This window comes from Schistosoma haematobium, chromosome 1 (genome assembly GCF_000699445.3).
Source record: "Schistosoma haematobium chromosome 1, whole genome shotgun sequence".
Taxonomy (NCBI): domain Eukaryota; kingdom Metazoa; phylum Platyhelminthes; class Trematoda; order Strigeidida; family Schistosomatidae; genus Schistosoma; species Schistosoma haematobium.
The window spans coordinates 73575461-73595811 of NC_067196.1; the positions used below are offsets into that span (position 1 = coordinate 73575461).

The 20351-nt window shown below is 31.1% G+C and overlaps 2 protein-coding genes across 3 annotated transcripts; one reads left to right on the top strand and one right to left on the bottom strand.

Moving 5' to 3' along the window:
* Positions 1 to 313: 313 nt before the first annotated feature.
* MS3_00000919 (uncharacterized protein) lies at positions 314 to 7036 on the bottom strand. Its single transcript, XM_051208489.1, has 2 exons — positions 6330 to 7036; positions 314 to 1443 (listed from the first exon to the last, which is right to left on the bottom strand). Exon 2 carries the CDS (start codon positions 1226 to 1228, stop codon positions 680 to 682), a length of 549 nt encoding a protein of 182 aa, XP_051075109.1. The 5' UTR covers positions 1229 to 1443; positions 6330 to 7036; the 3' UTR covers positions 314 to 679.
* Positions 7037 to 8704: 1668 nt separating this feature from the next.
* A12_4 (Tegument antigen) lies at positions 8705 to 18380 on the top strand. Of its 2 annotated transcripts, XM_051209651.1 has the most exons (4): positions 9617 to 9813; positions 12212 to 12495; positions 14414 to 14502; positions 17805 to 18380. In XM_051209651.1, exons 2-4 carry the CDS (start codon positions 12376 to 12378, stop codon positions 18145 to 18147), a joined length of 552 nt encoding a protein of 183 aa, XP_051075111.1. In that variant the 5' UTR covers positions 9617 to 9813; positions 12212 to 12375; the 3' UTR covers positions 18148 to 18380. The 2 variants fall into 2 exon arrangements, with proteins under 2 accessions (XP_051075110.1, XP_051075111.1); XM_051209650.1 differs by lacking the exon at positions 9617 to 9813 and adding an exon at positions 8705 to 8883 and having other exon boundaries at positions 12212 to 14502.
* The last annotated feature ends 1971 nt before the right edge of the window (positions 18381 to 20351 follow it).

Sequence of the window (20351 nt, forward strand, 5' to 3'; positions counted from 1 at the left end):
TGTTTTGAGAATCTTATCGCCAGATACTTTCTTAGGTATTAGGATTATCTTTATCTTTCTCCACATTTTCGGTATGAGATTAGTTGAGAAGGATCTCTTAAAGATGCTCGTGAGTGAATAACACAAAACGTCAACAGACTTTTTAAAAAGGTTTGGGATTATATGAGGTTTTAGACACTGGGACGAGTTAAGTGACTGGGAACATTTTTGGGCATCAGTTTGAGCGAAAATTGGGACACAACTCTTCTTCAAACCTGTGTTTATAGGAAGCATAACATCAGATGGCTGACATATAAAAAACTTATTTAGGTCATAAACATTTAGCTGGTTATCGCTTGTAATGTGTCTTTCACTTGTAAGCTCTCTAAATAGTTTCCACAAACTTGAAGAGTTTTTGAAAAATGGGGGTTTCTGAGTAAACATCGAGTTCAGACGTCTAATCTCTATGTTTGTCAGATCATTTAGCTTTCGAACTTCAGTGGAATTTTTCTCCTTGCACATTCTTCCTTTTAGCCTTCGAAATCATTTTAGTTGTGGAGATATAAGTCGATGAAAGCTTACAAAAATGGTTTCATTTGGACAACAAATATGAGAACACAATTTAAGATAACAAATGATGTTTCCCAATGAGTCATCTGTAAATAATCCCCAGTTTGTAATTCCAAATATGTTTTCAGACTTACGATATTTTCTTCTGAGTAATTCCTGTATTTGATTTTCTTTGTCTGATGTAACAGTGTACTCTTTCCAAGCTTGCCATATATTTTAGGTAGAACTGATCAGGACTAGACAATTGAGCACGTTTACAAGTTACATATATTCCCATATCATTAATGAAAACTAAGTCTAAATGGACATCCAAACGAGTAGGAAAATCTACCACATTTTGGTGGCCTAGTGATGAAAGAAAGCTACAGTCACGTGAATTAAAATCACCACATACAATTGAAAGTGAACCATTGAATGAATTAACGGCAAATTTAGTGGATTCGTCAGTGAAAACAGATAGTGCAGCCGATGTGCGGTTTGGAGTCACGGAGATGTTGGTAATGTGAATATAACTGTATTTATTCAAGTTTTCTGAACAGTATCCTAAAGTTAAACAGTCGATACCAGATCGATACCAGTTCACGTTTACAAACGTAGCTACACCACCACCACCTTTTCTTATTGTTTGATCGATCCTGACGATACGTATTGAAATCTTGTAGTGACACTTGGCAATCATTTTGTAAATTATTTGACCGGAATTCTTGAATTGTGATTACACTCCAATAATGATATATATTTAGACTTAGTAGAAAATGAAAATAGCACACTTTGTCAATCATTAATCTACAGTTAGAAGTTAGCAGTTCAAGAATCGACATCTGATTAATGTTCATTCTTTTCAATGAATATTGCCAAACACCACGATGTTTTTGATTGCACTTTTTGTTGTACCTTGTGAAGCGATAGGTCGCAAAATTTTTCATAGGTTATGCGGTTAATAGACATAATAATGTGTTGAAACAAACAATAAAAGATAACTTGTTGAAATATCTAGGTGTTATAAGCGAGTAGCCCAAATATTCAAGTAAACAGCTGTGTTGTTCTTTTTTTTGGTGAAGACTCCAGTTTTAAAGGACTTTAAAATTTAAAAAGACAGGTTTACACAGTTATATCCCGATGTGAATAATGAATGGTAACTTTTGGGACCCATTTATGGACCAATACTATGCGTATATTTTTATCGTATAATTGTTAAATGACTAAACTATTCATATTCGTGTTTCTCTTATCATAAGCTTTATTTTGACCTATGAACTGATATTATACGATTTACCATGTCTATCAATTATTATCTCCTTTATTCACAACCACATTTGGCTAAATCTTGTACAAATGTTGTTTCCTATTTTATGGTACGATGTGGTCTGTCTGGTTGGTGTATAAACCCAGTATGTTTGAAATAAATAATTAATATTGCAGAGGCTGGGCTAGGCGGTAAGCAAGATCGATAAGGACTCTAGACTACTCGTACGGGTTTTATGCGTCATTGTTCCGGTCGATAAATCATTGTTCTCTAATTGGCGGTATCATAACGTTATACATAAACAGGGCCACACAGGCCACAAGTTATAACATACACACAAATACATGTTAGCTACGACAGATTTCTAACTAACTGTAAACTGCTTTAGTATATTTGATATGTGACTAGCAGTGAATGTTTTTTTAATATTTTTAACTCGTCTACTAGACGTAAACGGTATACTATACCGGTTTAAACAGCTCAGAACACACATATAACAACAAAGATTAATTATTCTCTATAGTAGATAACAACAATGAAATATTCTAAACTGTTATTAATATCTGCAAATTGATTTTAGTTTAATGAAATTTTAAAAGTTACATTTAAATGAACTTTATCATTTATTCAAGTTTAGAAATATCTACAAACCTTCCTGAATGTTCATTTTGAGTTTATATGTTACAAAATATACACAAAGTTGATCAGTTCTAAGTGAAAGAAAGAAGACATATGAATAGTGATATTCACTAATAATTATCCCTTGACGCTTTGTAGATATAAATATGAATAATAAGTGTACTAAAAGTATGTGAACATTTACTCAAAGTGAATAAGTTATGTCAAATTAACATTTCATTTGTTATGTTTTCTATACAATAAAGAATACTGATTTAAAGATGTTTATTTATTAATCTACACTAAGGGAATTTATAATGAATGCTATTGAAAAGTGAACAAATATCAAAGAGAATATATGAGCTAACACATATGAAATTGCTAAGTTCGAAGCAGTTACGAGTTCACTTAGCCTGCGAACTGAAACAAAGACTTGGTGATCAAAACCAATAGGCTAGCTATTTGATGCGTCCCAGCCCCGCTAACTAAAGGAAGAAGTCCAAGCTTGGAATCAAGAAGTATATTCTGCAAACAGCCAGAGATCATCACAATTGATTGATCACTGGGTGGTGATCAATGTCATGCTTGTCTAGTCCTTATTAGTGCAGATCGAATGCTATCGATCATGTTGCAATGTGGCCACCAGTCTAGGTGACTCGACACCCAGTGATCAATCAATTGTGATTACATCTCAGTCCTACAGGAGGTTAGTCACGGCTCGGATAGCTCAGTGGTAACGTCTCTGACCGTGAAGCTGGGTGACACGAGATCGAATCCGCCAGGGAGCACTAGTTCCCTCAAGATTACAGGTACACCTTGCTGACGAGTGCCAAGTAGCACGAAACCCGGGTCCAGGGTTTCCTTTTGACTACCTCCAACCACCATCTAAACAGCCAGAGACGAGCGATAACAACAAACACAAATCAAAACGTATATATACAGCACAAAGCCGTCGTTGGGGAGAGTTATAAAATAGCATACTAAAAGAAACAACGGACCAATCGCATTTAAGATTCTCACATGTGGGAAATACGACATGAAGGTGAAAATGTAGTGAACAAGAACACTAGTGGGGCCAGTCGAACGTATTCAACACTTGTTAATAAAATCTAACAATCAAATAGTAAATACGTAATGTCCAAAATGTCCATCAACTGTCTCAAAATGACCCAGACTTCATTGTTCTTGCATTTTCATACAAATTACATCCTGTTCCCATTCTTTACTGTTCGATCCTCTTGTTTCTCTGCTGCCAGAACTTCTGTTCACGACTAACATCATATACTACTTATGTCAATATAAGTAGCACACACACCACAAAAAGAGCTCCTTTGGCACGAAAACAAAGAAATTCAAATTTTCCAAATAAAATTGCAAAACTAGGTCCTTTCCCAAGTGAGTTCTGGGGATCTAACGTCCCCAACAGAAATATTATTTAAAAAGAAAATTTATAAAAGGTCAGAATATTTTCACTTTATGAAATTCCTTGCTCAGGACCGGGTTGAATGGAGAATGCTGGCGAGCGGCCTATGCTCCTTCACTTGGGATAACGGGTGCAAGTAAGTAGGTAAGTAAGTAGGTAAGTAAGTAAGTAAGCAAGGAAGTAAGTAAGCAAGTAAGTAAGTAAGTAGGTAAGTTATGAAATTCCTTGCTTATCAGGATTTGATAATGTATAATGGCAAAAGATTTTTCTAAGATTAAGTTTTAAATACATAAAATTGAAAAGTGTTTATTAACATAAAATATGCTACTAGTATTTACTGACTTTATCCACTTTAGATTTTCTGACGATACTGTCAAGCTAGAAACATTGTTAACAATTATACAATAATCTGTTTTATACGAATCAGAAAGTATTTCGTTTAAAATACATACAGAGAGAGAGAGAAAGAAAGAGAGAATGTTTAATCTTCATCTTTTCAGAATATATCAATCTCCATAAAGTATTGTATTCTTGAATATTTGTAAATAGAATAAAATTGCCATTAATCTCATACTCAATTTACATTCTGATATCATCTATCATTGTTAATAGTGGGTTTTTTTATGTTTGGTTTTGTTTTTTTTGCAAAACTATATGGATGTAATATATAATCCATTAGTTACTATTAGGAATAAATGATTATTATTTCTTATAGAAAAGAAGATTCTATCTTTTCTTTCTAGTGAATCTGCAACTTTTATTAAAGAAAGCATATTGTTTAAACTTTATGTAATTGTTAGAAACACTGAAAGTTTTAAATGAATAACAAGTTATGAAACAAGATATAAATCTTTTTTCTCTATAAACTATATTAGTTACCTTGGTTGACTGTGTTTACCCGCCCTCCCTCAATAAATGACAATTTTGTATAAGGTTTTGAGTAGATCCTGAACACAAACTAAAAAGCTGCTCTATAAACTATCCTATTAAATGAAATTGTTCATTACTCATCTTAATCTATCAATGAAATTCAAATCATGAATAAATACCTATATCCATTCTGATGATAACAATAATTTGTCTTTTAATAAGGTTTCTTTTTTTTAAAAAAGATTGGCATATTTAAACAGTTATATCGTTAGTATTGGGGCGGCTTTCTAATTCCCTTAAAAGAAATAATATTTATAGAATAAATAATTATAAGAATATATTATAAGAGAAGATCTATATTCAAAGATAAGTAACTAAATAACAGGTTTACAATATGATTATTAGAGATATTTGGGTTTTGAAGAAGTTTGCAAATAGAGAACTGAAGATAAATACTTCCAAATTAGATTTTCATCAATATTGTGAACTAATATGTATCTAAATAAGGTGAAAACAATAAGATTTACAAAATAAAATGAATTCTAAGAAAAGACGGATAGTGGCTAGCAGTGGAATCCAAGACGCGCGTTTCTTCCCATTTAGAACTCGTCAGCTAGATGTGCCTGCTGCTGGGTGGCCTATGTTTCTACACGAGGAGTAACAGACGTCAGTACATAAGTAAGCTAGATGTGCCTGCATCTCAGAGTTGATGCCAATAAGACTGATCAATTACAGTCCTAAACATTAATCGGAAGATTCAAGTAAACAATACCAAGTGAATATAAAATGAATTCATTAAAAGAAGGAAGTAAAGTTTTTGAATGAAGCAAATGTTCTTCTTGAAGATATCATTTTTCTAAAGTTGGACAATCCTACTTATAAGCAAAGATGGATAATGGCTAGCAGTGGAATCCAGGACGTGCGTTTCGTCCTATTTAGGACTCGTCAGCTGGATGTGCCTGCATCTCAAATTTGGTGTTCACTCTGGGACTCGAACTCAATACCGTTCGCTTCAAACGCCATCGCGTTATCGACTTAGCTACTGAGTCCTGATAGCCACTTTCTTGTGCAATGGGGTGAAGTTTAAATTCACTTGGTATTGTTTTACTTGAATCTTCCCACTGATGGTTTAAGACTGCAGTTGAACAGTCTCTTATTGGCATATGTGTATACTGTACGTATTGCCTCGATATTACCTTAATTTACAAGCATTTATAAGTAATCTATTATATGTAGTAGTCTATCACAAAATAAAGTTTTACAAAATTATCAAAAAATAGTGAAATATATTCCATTATCCAGTATAAAAGTCAGCAAAAATGAATTGACACTGTATAATGTAATGAAGATTATTAAATGATTTCAAGTATTTATCATTTGCATTTATTTTGTAAACCATCACTTCTGATTACTTCCAAAACTATTATGTAACTTTGTTCTTGATAATTCATTTTCCGTTAACTTGCTTCCACTATCTACTATGGCATTTGAGGCTAAGTAAGTAGATTATGTGGTTTAAATATATAGCTTTTTGATGTACAGTAGCATTTAATTATTCACGACAAACAGAAAACAGAATGTTTTCTAAAGGCATTTAAAAGACTTCTGCGCAAAAATACTTACATGCATAGATAAATCAAGCAATTGCTACAACAGTGTGACATCCATCGTGCGTATTATATGCCAGTTATATTCGCGTTTCAGCCTATTTAGAAGCATCCTACAATATACATCAAAATGTTATACTTATTTTGTTTATCATAGTCTCATTTACTTACTCCTGTTACCCTACATGGAGGAGCGTAGGTCGCCTACCACAGTTCTCTATCGATCTCTGTCCTGGACCATCTTCTCCAGTTGCTTCTAGTTGCTGTTCATTCTTCCAACATTTGCTTCCAGTTCACGATTCAGTGTGTTCCTTGGTCTTTTTCTCTTCCAATTAACTTCAGGATTACAAATTATTACTTTCATCGTGATGCAGTTTGGTGATTTCGGTAATGTATGTCTTATTTGCATCCAGCGTTATAACTCATTGTGGTACATAAAACAAAATCTGATGCGGGATATGCTACTTCCTCAAAAATATCATAGCATTTCAGGTGTAGAAAATGCATTTTTCAGTTATTCGCGTGTATGTGTTATTCTAATTCACACCACAGTAATTTAGAATGCAAAAATATTTATATATGTGAGTAAATTGAAACAGAAGAAGTATTGAATATTAGTGTAGTGTCTTGCAGATAAATGGAGAGAGTTTTCAATTCGTTGATTGGGTATATGGTTCTTCTCAGTCCCTTGTAATTGTATGTATGCTTACGACTGGAGTATTTGTTTTCTATATGGTTTTGATCAAATAGTATATATTTCTGTTTATCCTTTGTGATGTGCAACATGATGTAAATACCGTCAAATTACTTCATCTATGAAACTGTTTATCAACAGTAACATTTATTAATAAGAATTAATAAATAATTGAACAAAAGATTAATTCATGTGCAATAAATAACATTTGTTTGGTAAGCTATGAAATTATTTAGTTTTAAACATAGTGCTTTAATAGTATCTAAGTAGTACACTTTTTCTCACCAAATTTCGTTATTACGTCATAAATAAGAAGTCAGAAATTAGATGATAGAAATACAAGTGTTAACTGGTGATAATTATGTTTATTTTTCATAACCGGACTTAGATATGGCTCTTTTTAATCAGGATACTCGTAAATTATTGAATGCCATGTTCTAACTATCATTGCGACAGCTTAATTATATCCGAGTAACGATAAAAACCTAAAACTTAGTGAAATAGAGCTTTTACATTAACATTAAGTAAAGGGTAAACATAAAACATAATGTTTAATAAACCATGGGAACTACTGAATCGTGAGAATAAACTTACTGTTAAGAAGAAACTTTATTCAGCTAAAAATGATATCATTATACAATGAAAGTTAAGAAAAGCATTAATAGTCGAAAAAAGGTTTGTATTACTTAGTGTTTGATTTAACACGTGTTGTTACATGTTTTACATAGGCTTCAGCGTTAATACTTGTATAGTCCCTGTATAATGTCAGGGTATTAAGAACTAGTTAACCATAAATCCTTTTGGTTAAAATGTATATTCTACCTTATTGTATTAGATAATGAGGGCTTATTTCGGCTTGTCGAATTTCATTTTTTCAGGGGACAAAAGGAAATATTTCCATTCTCATTTAAAGCTTACAGAATTAACCATGAGGGAACCAGGTATATAAATTTAGGAAAATAAATAATTTGTACAGAATTTCGTGTAGTTTGCATTATATTTTGTCTAAAAACGTCTCATACAAGTAGTCAGGAACGTTAGTGTATGGGTGTCATTTTATATAATAATAATCACTATCATGAAAGTTGTAGTGATTGAAGTGTGGATTTCCAGTGACTAAATCACTGTCATATCCTCTCCTCATGTTACCTAACGATTTTAAGTTCAAGCCTTGTCAAGATTATTGATGAACATATCTGAGAAGTTCAATGATATTTGTTTAGTTGTTGAAGTAAATTAAGTCAGTGATATAAATTGTATAATTTTTATAAGCCTCCTACATTGGAAACAATAATTAATCCACACAAAATTCACTTACTAACTGTAAATTCTGTACCTTTTGTTACTTCAATCAATTGAAAAGAGTTAATCATATATGTGAGTTGTTGATTTTATTAATTTAAACCTTGGTCTATCATAGTTCACAAAATTAATTATGACTTTGTATATCTAGTCTGGATCGAAACAATTAAGGGTATAACATATGACTTTTTTTCAAAAATACTGAACATGCTATCAATGATTTAAATATATTAGGTTAATTGTTTCTAGTTATGGAAATTATTTATTATGTACAAATGTGTAAAATGGCACATAATAATGGAATAATAAACTTTGAATTATTGTAAATAATTATGTAATTATTTATTATATGTAATGATATTTGAGACATTGAACTATCATTTTAGATAAGTAATCACTATAGAAATAATTATTAACATGATCGATATTTAATGTATCAATTAATATTCATGTAACATTGGGCATTGTATAGTTAACTATTCTTATCATCGGTCTGTAGCGTGGTGTCGAGTAGCGTTTGACTATGAACACCACTACAAGAAGACTATGTGCCAGTTAACCGATAAAATCCCCCGTAAGCCAAATATCAGAAGGCAGTTGATGGATGTAGTCGAGATGTATTTGTTGGCGATCTCGTGGTATCGAAAGGATACCGAGATCGTGCCAAAGGAATACAAGCGTGGTTACAGAGCGTAACCGAACCCGTGCAAGGTCACAATCAGTGGAAGGATATAGGATCAGTAATAATATGGCTGTCTTTGGCACAGTTAAACAAACGAGCACAGTAAAACAATTACTGGTAAATTGGTTATAATAATGATTGTTTCCACTAAATCAATCGCGTTCTCTTGGTAAAAGTAGGTCACTACAGGTCAAATAATTGAATAACTCAAACCATATCGATATCTCTATCTATCTATCTATCTATCTATCTATCTATCTATCTATCTATCTATCTATCTATCTATCTATCTATCTATCTATCTATCTATCTATCTATCTATCTATCTATCTATCTATCTATCTATCTATCTATCTATCTATCTATCTATCTATCTATCTATCTATCTATCTATCTATCTATCTATCTATCTATCTATCTATCTACAATGTACTTCTTCAGTGTTTCGACTGTTCTGATTAAGTTTAATAATCATAATAATAATAGTGATAATGATGATGATTTACCCAGCATCTCAATTTAGTATATTTTTAATTCTTATTTAACTAATAAAATTTTTTTCAATGCAATATGAATATTTAAACTATTTTAATAATGTAATTTATTATATCTTCATGTATATAGAGGAAGGTACAAAGTTCATTTAAAAGATTTGTTTCATGTATTTTAATTCATTCAAACAAAATACTCAAACAAAGTAATTTTCTAAATGATGAATATAATAATAATAACAATATTGCTAATTATGATAATATAATTGATTATATTTTGGATTGTATCAAATCTATAATGTATGTTTCATTTATAATTGCAAGTTATTATGTAAGTATACTTATATTACAATGTTATTGTCCATACTAAAAGTTAAACTTAATCTCTATTACTTCAAACATTTAAAGTATGAGCATCAAAGTTGGAGTGTAGGAATACGTTAAGATGTTATGTCTATAATAGAAATAAGTGTATGATATAGATTGGAGAGTTATCAGTCGACTTATCCAAATATAGTTCATTTAAATGATAACGATTTAGATATATTTCTAATTAGTATCAGAATAGGTTTGGTGGAGATTGTAGTAATTACAATAGTTGAGATCATGAATCAATTGAAGCTAGACCATCATGAAAAACCTGAAAGCACTGGATAGCCGTCTTGTCCTATTGTGGGACTCCTCAGCAGCGTACATCTAGGACCCCGCCTCAATAAGACGAAACGGCCATCCAGTACTTCCAGATTTTCCATGGTGGTCTAGCTTCAATTGACTCATGATCTCAACTATTGAAATTTATATATCTGTTGATATATTTCTTGTAATGAACACAAAATCCATCTCTCAGATAAATAGAAATAATTGTGATAGTAGTTAAAACGAAATATTTTGATTCATGAAAACTCAGTATGTAATAGGATAACTTAAATTGTTTAGCACAGTAAAAGATACCATCATAGTAACTGATGATGAGATTTAATATTGTCTTTCCTCTTTGTTATATATTCCCTCATCTAATGAATTCAAACTAAACCCATCCCAGGTATTTAATATGATTTTCAATCTATCTCTGAAATCGTATAATAATTATTAATTATACAATTATCAGAATTCTTTCAATACGAACACAATGAATGAGAACGTTTCAGTACTCTACGTCAATAATCCACGAGTTAATTTAAGGTAGAGAAAAAGGGACTTTCACGATAGCTTTATATTTTGAACAAAAGTCAAATATCAGCATGGAACAACTCTGTTTATACAATAACATCTAATGACATTCGAACACATAAAATTTGTAAAGTAAAAATGACAACAGTCAGTTGGATACAGGCAAATATCATTAGGAAAATATGAATAAGAAAAAACTGTTATTGTGGCTATCTTTTAAAGAAAACGCTAACATGTAATGGAAGAAATTAGATAACACGAGCTCTTCTTAGGATCACTAATTAGCTGTTCTACACTAGTTTATTAGTGCACAACTACAATTTCATTACAGACATTAAACTAATGACTGTTAAGTCTCATAGAGAGCATAATATCCAGCGGGAAGTAAGTGGATATCCAGTTTTAGACTTTTTGTTAATTCATTTAAGTAATGGTGTAATACATCAAATCCACTTATTATGTTACAATCTGATTCTATGTCTGTATAACTCTACAAGGTATAAATTCTTATTAAAAGAATGAAAAGAATTCATTATAAAAATTAGTTAGTATCGTGATATTCTATTAATAGGTTAGAATTTCTTATTTGCCTTGAAAAAAGGAGTTTGATATTACTTATCAACTAAGATTTTGTTATGTTCATATAATACACAGTCCTTTGTGAAAAAGCTTAAGTAGAAATTTAAAGCTTGGGATTGTATTTGTTCTACTGAACAAATTTCTAATACAGTAAATAAATAAATATATTTGCAATATCCCAATGGGTAGAAAAATTAGATTTTCTGGTGTTTCGTGACTCAATGTAAGCCATTTCTTCAGAGAATAAGTAACCAAATCAAAACTAGTCCAAGTTTAAATAGTACAAATAAGCAAAGCAAGAATATTATTCTTGCGTGATGGATTCGAATCCCACGTATGGGATCGAGGATGCGCATTGCTGAGGAGTACCAAACCAGAACGATACGGCCGTCCAGTAGTAGTCTAACATCAATCGATTCATGATCACAATCAAAAAATTTAACAATCTCCATAAATCCATACTAATAATTGTACTTTTTTGTTTCTGATATCTATCAGTCATTTTCTTCGTGTGGCCTGAGTGTTTTTTGCCACTTATTGATTAGTACAGTTTTGTAAGCAGTTAGGTTGATGCACTACCCCATCAGTAATACTAACAACTTGATTATCAATTAATCTTCAGTGTATGGCCGGTCTCGTTTTATAAACAACCACACACACACACACAAGCACCCAAATAGGCATAACTACAAAGTATAAGTTCAGATCAAATATAAAATATAAATAATACTATCAAACACTGCACTAACAGAGAAATGTATATAAATGTACACATACGTTTATATATATTGGTGCACAAGCAATGAGTGTACTTATGAAATGTGTTTATCCAAGTTACTCTGTTATCAAAAGCATAGTTTCTAAACCTAAAACAATTGAATTTACATACACGCACTACGTCGTATACACTTATACATAAACACCTATACATTAAATTCTAAATTTGTCTTTATTTTCTGTTTTAAAATGACCTCAAATAGACTTATTAGGTATTCGCTTTTATCCAACGCTAAAAAACCTACACAATATGCAAATTGTGATTAATATATGGTATATATATATAGCACTTCATTGAGGCGAACGTATTTTCGAATATAAGAAGTTATAAGTTTCAAATTCGATATTTTCTCGAGAAACAAACAGAATGTTGGAAGAATTTATCAAAGCATATCTTCATATATGTTCTGATGGTGATCTAGTTGCTGAACGGCATGAATTAGTTGATTATTGTAAGAAGAAAAATCTTGATCAAAATTTGGTCCAGGTAAATTATAAAATTTATATATATACTCATTTGCATAACAGTTAGTTTCTCCAAGTTATTAATTTCTGTTTAATAGATAATCTTTCACCTTACTGTAGTCCTCTACAGGTTACGAATACCAATGGGATGTTAGTAGAATGAACAAAATGTTGTTTGATAGGTAATAATATTGATAACCGCCGGAGACCAAATTTCTGATGCTAATTCTATCCCTTTAGATAGTATATAAATTTACAAATTATAGGCAGAAAAATAAAAAGGTCCCGGAGTGAACATCAACTCAGATGCATGCATATCAAGCTGACGGGTCCCAAATAGGACGAAACACGCGTCCTGGATTTCACTGCAAGCCATCATCTATCTTTGCTTATAATGCTTGTGACCTAAGGCAGAATCGAGCCAATACGCACAGTATGCACATATGCCTATAAGAGATTGATAAATTGCAGTCTTAAACATCAATGGAAAGATTCAAACAAACAGTACCAAGTCAAATTATCAAATATCATTCAGAACTCAAGCGAATGTTAGATACACATCGTATTATCGATTAACCCGTCAATAATATTATGATTAAATTAGTAAAATTGCAGTTACTACTGGCATTCGTAATAGAATAATAATCATAACTGATCAGTTTTATTTATCAAGATAGTACAATGGTTACAACGGTTTGTATACCTTGATATGACGGAAATGTAGAGAAGTCAACAGTAATGAAATATCAATTACAAAATCAAATTTTCGACTAAATAGTCTTAAAGTTTGTTGACAAAACGAAGTGTTGTGGGTAGATTAATTAGATCAACGAATAGTTGAAACGCTTTTTTTCAAGAAAACAGTTATCATCAAGAAAAGTATATAAACAGTATGGAAACACCAAACAAATATTCAAGAAATTTATTATTCGTCAAGGTGTTTTGTATAAAGATTATGAAAACAGTTATTACCGTATAGTAAAATTAGTTAGAGAAAAAATGTAAACTAAAATCTGATAGTAGACAGTTGCTTCGCAATGATTTGAGATACCCTAGCGCTGTACACTTACGACGTAATAAAGGATAGATTCAAAAGATCTTTATGTTTTTTTATAAGAAGTCTAATATTTCAAAATTAAGTAAATGTAATATAATGACTCGAATTTTCACGTTTTTTCAAGTTCCGTTACTCGTGATGTGGTCTAATCATCAGTTGCTATTTTTATTCGACTTCCATCATAGACAATTCTATAACTCATTACTTCCTAACAGAATGCTAAGAAATCCTACTTGGAGACAATCATCAGTAAATGTATGATTCATAATAGTGGAAGTAATTAGTGATGAAATGTGTTTAGTAATTATCATGGTTACTTATTATAAATGTTTTAAGTTCATAATCCTTGCATTACAAGTCAGTTTCTCTAAAATAAAGAAAAAAATAGATTCAAACACAAAATGTATAAGTAATGATAAAGTTTTGAGGTTAAAGCGGTAAGACTGATTATCAGTTGCATTTTGAACATTGAAGGAACAATTTATAATTATTTGAAAACTTGCTGTCAAACTTTAAACCTTATGATTCAGAATTTAATCACTTACACCTTACACCTACAGTAAATTTATAGTTCGCGATATTGCGCAACAATCTTCCTTTGTCTTTGATGGTCAACTTTTTAACATTCGATATGTTTAAACATCACTAGTCTTGGCTTGTCAGTGCGACTCTCTAAATTTTCATTCGAATTTAGTCGTTCGTGAACATATAATAACTATCAGTATATGGGGTTTGTGGACATTCTTGAATGTTGTTGAAGGTACCAGATGACCTAAGTTAGACAGCTTTTTCACTAGTGTGCAGTGATGTCTGTGAACTTGGTCACAGTACTTATTATCATACCTGTATCTATTAGCACTTTATTTTATTTCTTGGTCCACAGCAATGGATCGATCGTTTTGATGTTGATAAAGATGATCAAATAACAATCGAAGAATTTTGTCGGGCATTAGGCCTAAATCAATCAGAAATGTAAGTCGTTCACAAAACATTGGTTATATTTTTATTTGATATTTATTTCGAAAAAATCTATTCCAAACAAACTATGGTTGCTGTCATTATTATGAGTATGTATAGGTAAGAGATCCTGAATTTAGCATGAGTTCACACTACTGAGTAATCTCATATGATGATGAAACAGCTATTCATTGATTCCTGGCTTTCAATGGGTGTCCTATTAAAGGTCACTCCTTAATGTGAAACTACAACATCCTGTAAATGTTCACTCCAGAAATCAAACCTAGTACCGTTCGCTTCAAAGGCATTCACGTTATCCACTTAGCTACTGAGTCCTGATAGCCAATATCCATCTTCGCTTACAATGCTTGTGAATTAAGACAATATCGATGTAATCCGAACAGGACGCACATATGCCAATAAGAGACTGATCAATTACAGCCCTACATATCAATGGGAAAATTCAAACAAATAATACAAAATGAATTAAGATTTCTTCATACCTTAAAAACATTTGATATGTTCACTAGTGTACTTCTTAAAACCATCAATTATGTTGTACATATACAAATTTGTATATTATATTATCAATCTATCAATTAAAAATGTAGACTGTATTTGGAACAATGTTTGATATTTATGAATTGATAAGTCTTATGCTTGTCATTTCATCAACATTATACAGACAGACTGATTAATTGATACATTTAAACAAAACAAGAATAACATGACTTATAGAATGAAGTGAATTCATTGTATTTTGAGGTTTATGATTAGCTATAAACTACTTGGAGTTACAACTAGTATCGTTATTGTAAAGAACGTTACTAATATTTTAATCAATGAAATTGAGTTACAAACAACACAGAAAAAAATTAGAAATTTAGAGAAGATAGAAAATTATTTAACGTAGTAGTTAAGATTGATGGGTAGTTCTAAATTGGAAGTAAATTCATATCATAAAATGGATTTTAGATGTGAGCATTATGCAATCCTTGAAGAGAATACCTGTAACCTGAGTAGATTAATAGTACAATATTCGGTTGTATTAACGCTTAGTGTCTGGTTGGATGTTTGAGGGTGTATGCTTTACTTTGATTTTGTAGGTAACCTTCCTGTGAAACAGACATAGATAAGTAAAAATAATAGAACAACTGTTATCCATTGACTGATCGCTCAAAATATCGATCACAAAACAATTTAGTTCACTAAGTGTTGACAGTTAACTTTATGATCACATTATTTTCTTTAATTTCTAAACTATTAGTATATATATGTATAGTGATAGACACAATGTTCGATTGAACTGTTTTTCATGTTTACAAATTCGTTTCAAACAAAGAATTTTTTAGTATCAGGAGTTTTGTGAAGATTATAATAATTTTAATCGTTGAGATCATGAGTCAGTTGAAGCTAGACCACCATGGTAAACCTGGAAGCACTGGATGGCCGTTTCATCCTATTATGCGACTCCTCATCCGCATCCACGATCCCGCCTCGCGGGATTCGAATCCAGGACCTACCAGTTCCGCGCGCGAACGCTTAACCACTGAACCACTGAATCGGCATCCAACGGTGTTAATATCTAACTTCAACTAATCCACGAAATTGAGCGACACATCCACCATTGTCATCAGTGAGTTACTATCTCACAACTGACCCAGTTGAACTCCACTGGTTGCTGCTTCTCAATTGAACTCCAGGAAATACCTCTTGAATATACCTCCTAAACATATATTCACTAGTGACTGGCTTCAAGAGGTATTTCCTGGAGTTCTAGTAAGAAGCAGTAACCAGTGGAGTTCAAATGGGTCAATTGTGAGAGAGAATCGTTTATTTAATATTCGGAACAATAGTACTGTGTACTATGTAAAACTATTGAACTGATCAATTCAAATGGTATTTTTCATACAGTCAACTTAATAACGTCTTAATAAAACTAATTAAAGTTAATTTTCAAATTATTAAGTTCCAACGTAACAAATTCAATTATAATGAACATGTTACATAATGATTTAAGTAACAGATTTATAATTTTATGGAGACAACAAAAAAATATGTATCTTGTAACTAGTTAATAAAGACTACTAAGCGATTATTACAAGTGTATGATCTGATATCCATAATATTATGTCTTGGAATGATACAAAAACGAATAAGGTTTTAGTCTAGTTTATGTAAGTTTAATTTGATTCTACAAGTATCAGTTATTTTGATGGAGTTTTGTTCTCTGAGCTAGAGAGAACAAAACTCCGCCTGAGCTACAAATCTTCTCCACCATCTCGGTATCAATTATATAGTCTTAATTAGAAGACTTTCAATGTAGCTTTTATATTTTTCAAACATCCTTAAAATTTGTCCAAGAATTACTTACTGGCTTATAAATTTGCTATTAGTTGTCATTTTTTAATAATCTGATCTATTATCTCTAGTATATTTCATAAAAATCCCACAATCCCGCTCACGGGAATCCCATACTAGGACGAAATAGCCATCCAGTGCTTCTAGGTTTTCCATGGTAGTCTAGCTTTAATCGATTCATGTATTCAACTAGTAAATTCCTTATAATTCATTAATTATCATTATCTTTTTTATTATTGCGAGCTTACAATTCATTACCCATAACTTATTTACGCTTGTTACTCCTCGTGGAGGAGCATAGAGCGCCCACCAGCACTCGCCATCCAACCCTGTTCTGGGCAATCCTTTTCAGCTCTTTACAGTTGTTATTCATTCTTTTCATATCTGCTTCTATTTCCCAACATAATGTGTTCTTTGGCCTTCCTCTTTTATAAATGCACTACTTAATCATTGTAGCAGGTATATACCACCATTGTATGATCATTGAAATTTAAAAATCTATTTACATTGTAGTTATAAATATATTTGATATGTTGATTATGACGTACTTTTGATTACTTTTTACTGTTCTAATTAGACTTTTAAGAAATTGATAATATTAACACACATTTATTGTGTGGATCAATTTACTAATATATAGATAAACAATACATCATACCTAGCTTATAAGGCACAAATATTGCTTAATCATTGTTTATTTTAAAAAACATGTTCATTGTAGCCATTAATGTGAATATATTTCGAGTACAGTTAAAAACATTCATCAAAGATTAGAAAGTGTACCATAAAACTCCTGTCTCTAAGAACATTTGAATATCTTCAATATACGAAAGGATCTCTGTATATCAATTTCTAATTAAATTTATATAATTTAAAAAGTTGTAATATATAGTTTGTTTAAAATTTATTTCATTTATATATACTACTTATATTATTTTCTTACTTTTTTTAAATAGGTGTGTAGAAAAAGTTCAACGTAGTAAAGTAAATGTTGCATCAACACCGAAACCTTCAAAAGATTTTGAAATTATTCTATCAAAAATGTCACCACAAGCTGAATATGATATAACTGAACATGTACGTGAACTTATGGGTGATTTAAAAGAATTTAAACAATCAGAAATTAAAGAAATATCTAATAAATTAAAACAATATTTAGATGAAACATATGATCGTGTATGGCAAGTAATTATATTAAATGGATCATATTGTATGAATTTTTCACATGAACCATTTAAAGCTTTACATTTTAAATATGGACCAAATATCTTTTTATTATGGCGTACACCAAAAGGTTAAAATAATCCAGTAAATATACAATTAAACATAAAAAAACAAACAAACAAATAAACATAAAGATGGATTGAAACATTGATCTTAGTATTTAATGTTAATTAGTTATTTACTATGTTCAATAATTCTGATGTTTGTTACTATGAGTTATGTAATTTTGTATTGCAAAGAAATATACCTATTACATGTATTACAATTAAAACTTTTATTTAAATACTTTTTCAATAATAAGGAATTTATTAAATTACTGTTCATTATTTGCAAGTGAGATTGTTGATAAGAGTTGATTGAAGTTAGGCATTAACGTTGGATGCCGGTTCAGTGGTCTAATGGTTAAGCGCTCGCGCGCGAGACTGATAGGTCCTTGATTCGAATCTCGCGGGTCGGGGTAGTGGATGCGCACTGCTGAGGAGTCCCATACTAGGACGAAACGGCCATCCAGTACTTCTAGGTTTTCGATGGTGGTCTAGCTTCAATTGACTCATGGTTTCAACTATTGAAATTATTAAAATCTCCACAAAACCTCTCCTGATGATAAGAGTCTTAGTAAAGATGTTACTTCAAAAAAAGGAAAGAAAGAAATTAATAATTATGAAGTGATGAATAGATATAGGGAGTTTGTGGATGTTGTTCAATTTGTGAACTCATTCCAAGTGGAATGTAATGTATATTCAATGCTTTTTGATTTTCAATGATTATGTAGCTGTAATCAGTTAGTTATGTATATAACATATTATGAAGGTTGTTTATTTTAGAGAATAGATGGTGTAGAGAAGATTTTTGTTAAGTCCGCTAATGGTTGTTGAACAATGGTTAGTGCTAACGTTAGGTATGTATAGTGTAATTAATGCTTCAAATACAGAATTTGTATTACATTCACAGTTCTAAGTATATTACTTGAGGATGCACAATAATGACTAAATGGAAAATTATGATTTTACGTGTTAGGTGATTGAAGATAGTCTGTAGGAAACTGTCGTCCATTAACTCTATGGAACATATTATAAATATATAACTACATTCTTGAGTTGAACAGTACTTCCCATGATTCAAACCTATATTACTGAACATTGAGCTATTTAAGCAGAAAATAACCATCAACAGAGCTGTCAGTATCTGACACCATACCTTGCTTATACGAAGACATGAAACGCGACCTCTATAACTAGTTATGAGCATAGTTGAACCAACTAAAAAAATAGTACCAACAGGGAGCAAACAGTACTATGCAGTTGTGATAAATCTACTGAAGAGAAAGTTAGCCTTATTAACTGTAATCTGTATGATGGATACAATATGCATACCTAGACAATATTTAATTTGATACGATGTGTAAACGATAATGAGATCACGTTGAACAAGAAACATATGGTATTAGTTTATGAGATTATTACTAGTTGGTTTGAGTTATGTGAAAAAGTGTAATCATCGATGCCGAAATCAGATAACAGTAATTAATCACTGTATGTTCATTTTCAAATTACCTTAATGTTTATTTATACAGAAAAATTGATTATAATACTACATCTTCTTCGAGGAAAGTGTAACGTTACTAGTTATGCACTGAATGATAGACACCTATGTGACCTGTGCAATTGTACTGAGTGGAGTAAATGAAGTAGCAATAGTGAAGTGATTAAAATAATACAAGGATGTACGCTTTGAAAACATAATAAAAACACCTTCATCTATAAGTGATTGAGAGAAAGTTGTAGGAATTGATAAAACATACAATTGTAAGACAAAAAGAACATGGTAACTATCATCATTTTTATTAAGATTCATATACGTTAATCAATTGAACCTATATGAATAAATGTCTTTACTGACCTTACTCCGATTTCAAGACAGAAGAACCTTGAATTAAACTGGATAAATTGATTATTCGTGAAGAATACATTATATTAATTGTTTTCTCCTTTAATCATAAACTATTATCTCTCGCTATTCTTATTCTGACTGGTTATAAAAAACAAACTTCAAGTATCTCTCAGATTCATTACATTATTTGTCCTAAAAAAACTTAACTTCATTTTAAGAGTTACTCAATTTCTATAGTATAATTTAGTTTTAAACTTTATAAACTATAACTAAACAAAATTCATTTGATTCTCTGTAAACAACGATTTATTTATTCAAGCCGTTTTGAAATTTTGTTTAAACAAAAGAGTATGTTTATGATTATTATATGTTTTCAACTGTGAGAAGCT

Excerpts from the sequence above, each read along its gene's own strand:
- MS3_00000919 (XM_051208489.1), bottom strand. The coding sequence starts at position 1,228 with ATGATTGCCAAGTGTCACTACAAGATTTCAATACGTATCGTCAGGATC.
- A12_4 (XM_051209651.1), top strand. The coding sequence starts at position 12,376 with ATGTTGGAAGAATTTATCAAAGCATATCTTCATATATGTTCTGATGGT. Across the intron at positions 12,496-14,413 it reads TTGATCAAAATTTGGTCCAG|CAATGGATCGATCGTTTTGA; the intron begins GTAAATTATAAA and ends CTTGGTCCACAG. Across the intron at positions 14,503-17,804 it reads GGCCTAAATCAATCAGAAAT|GTGTGTAGAAAAAGTTCAAC; the intron begins GTAAGTCGTTCA and ends TTTTTTAAATAG.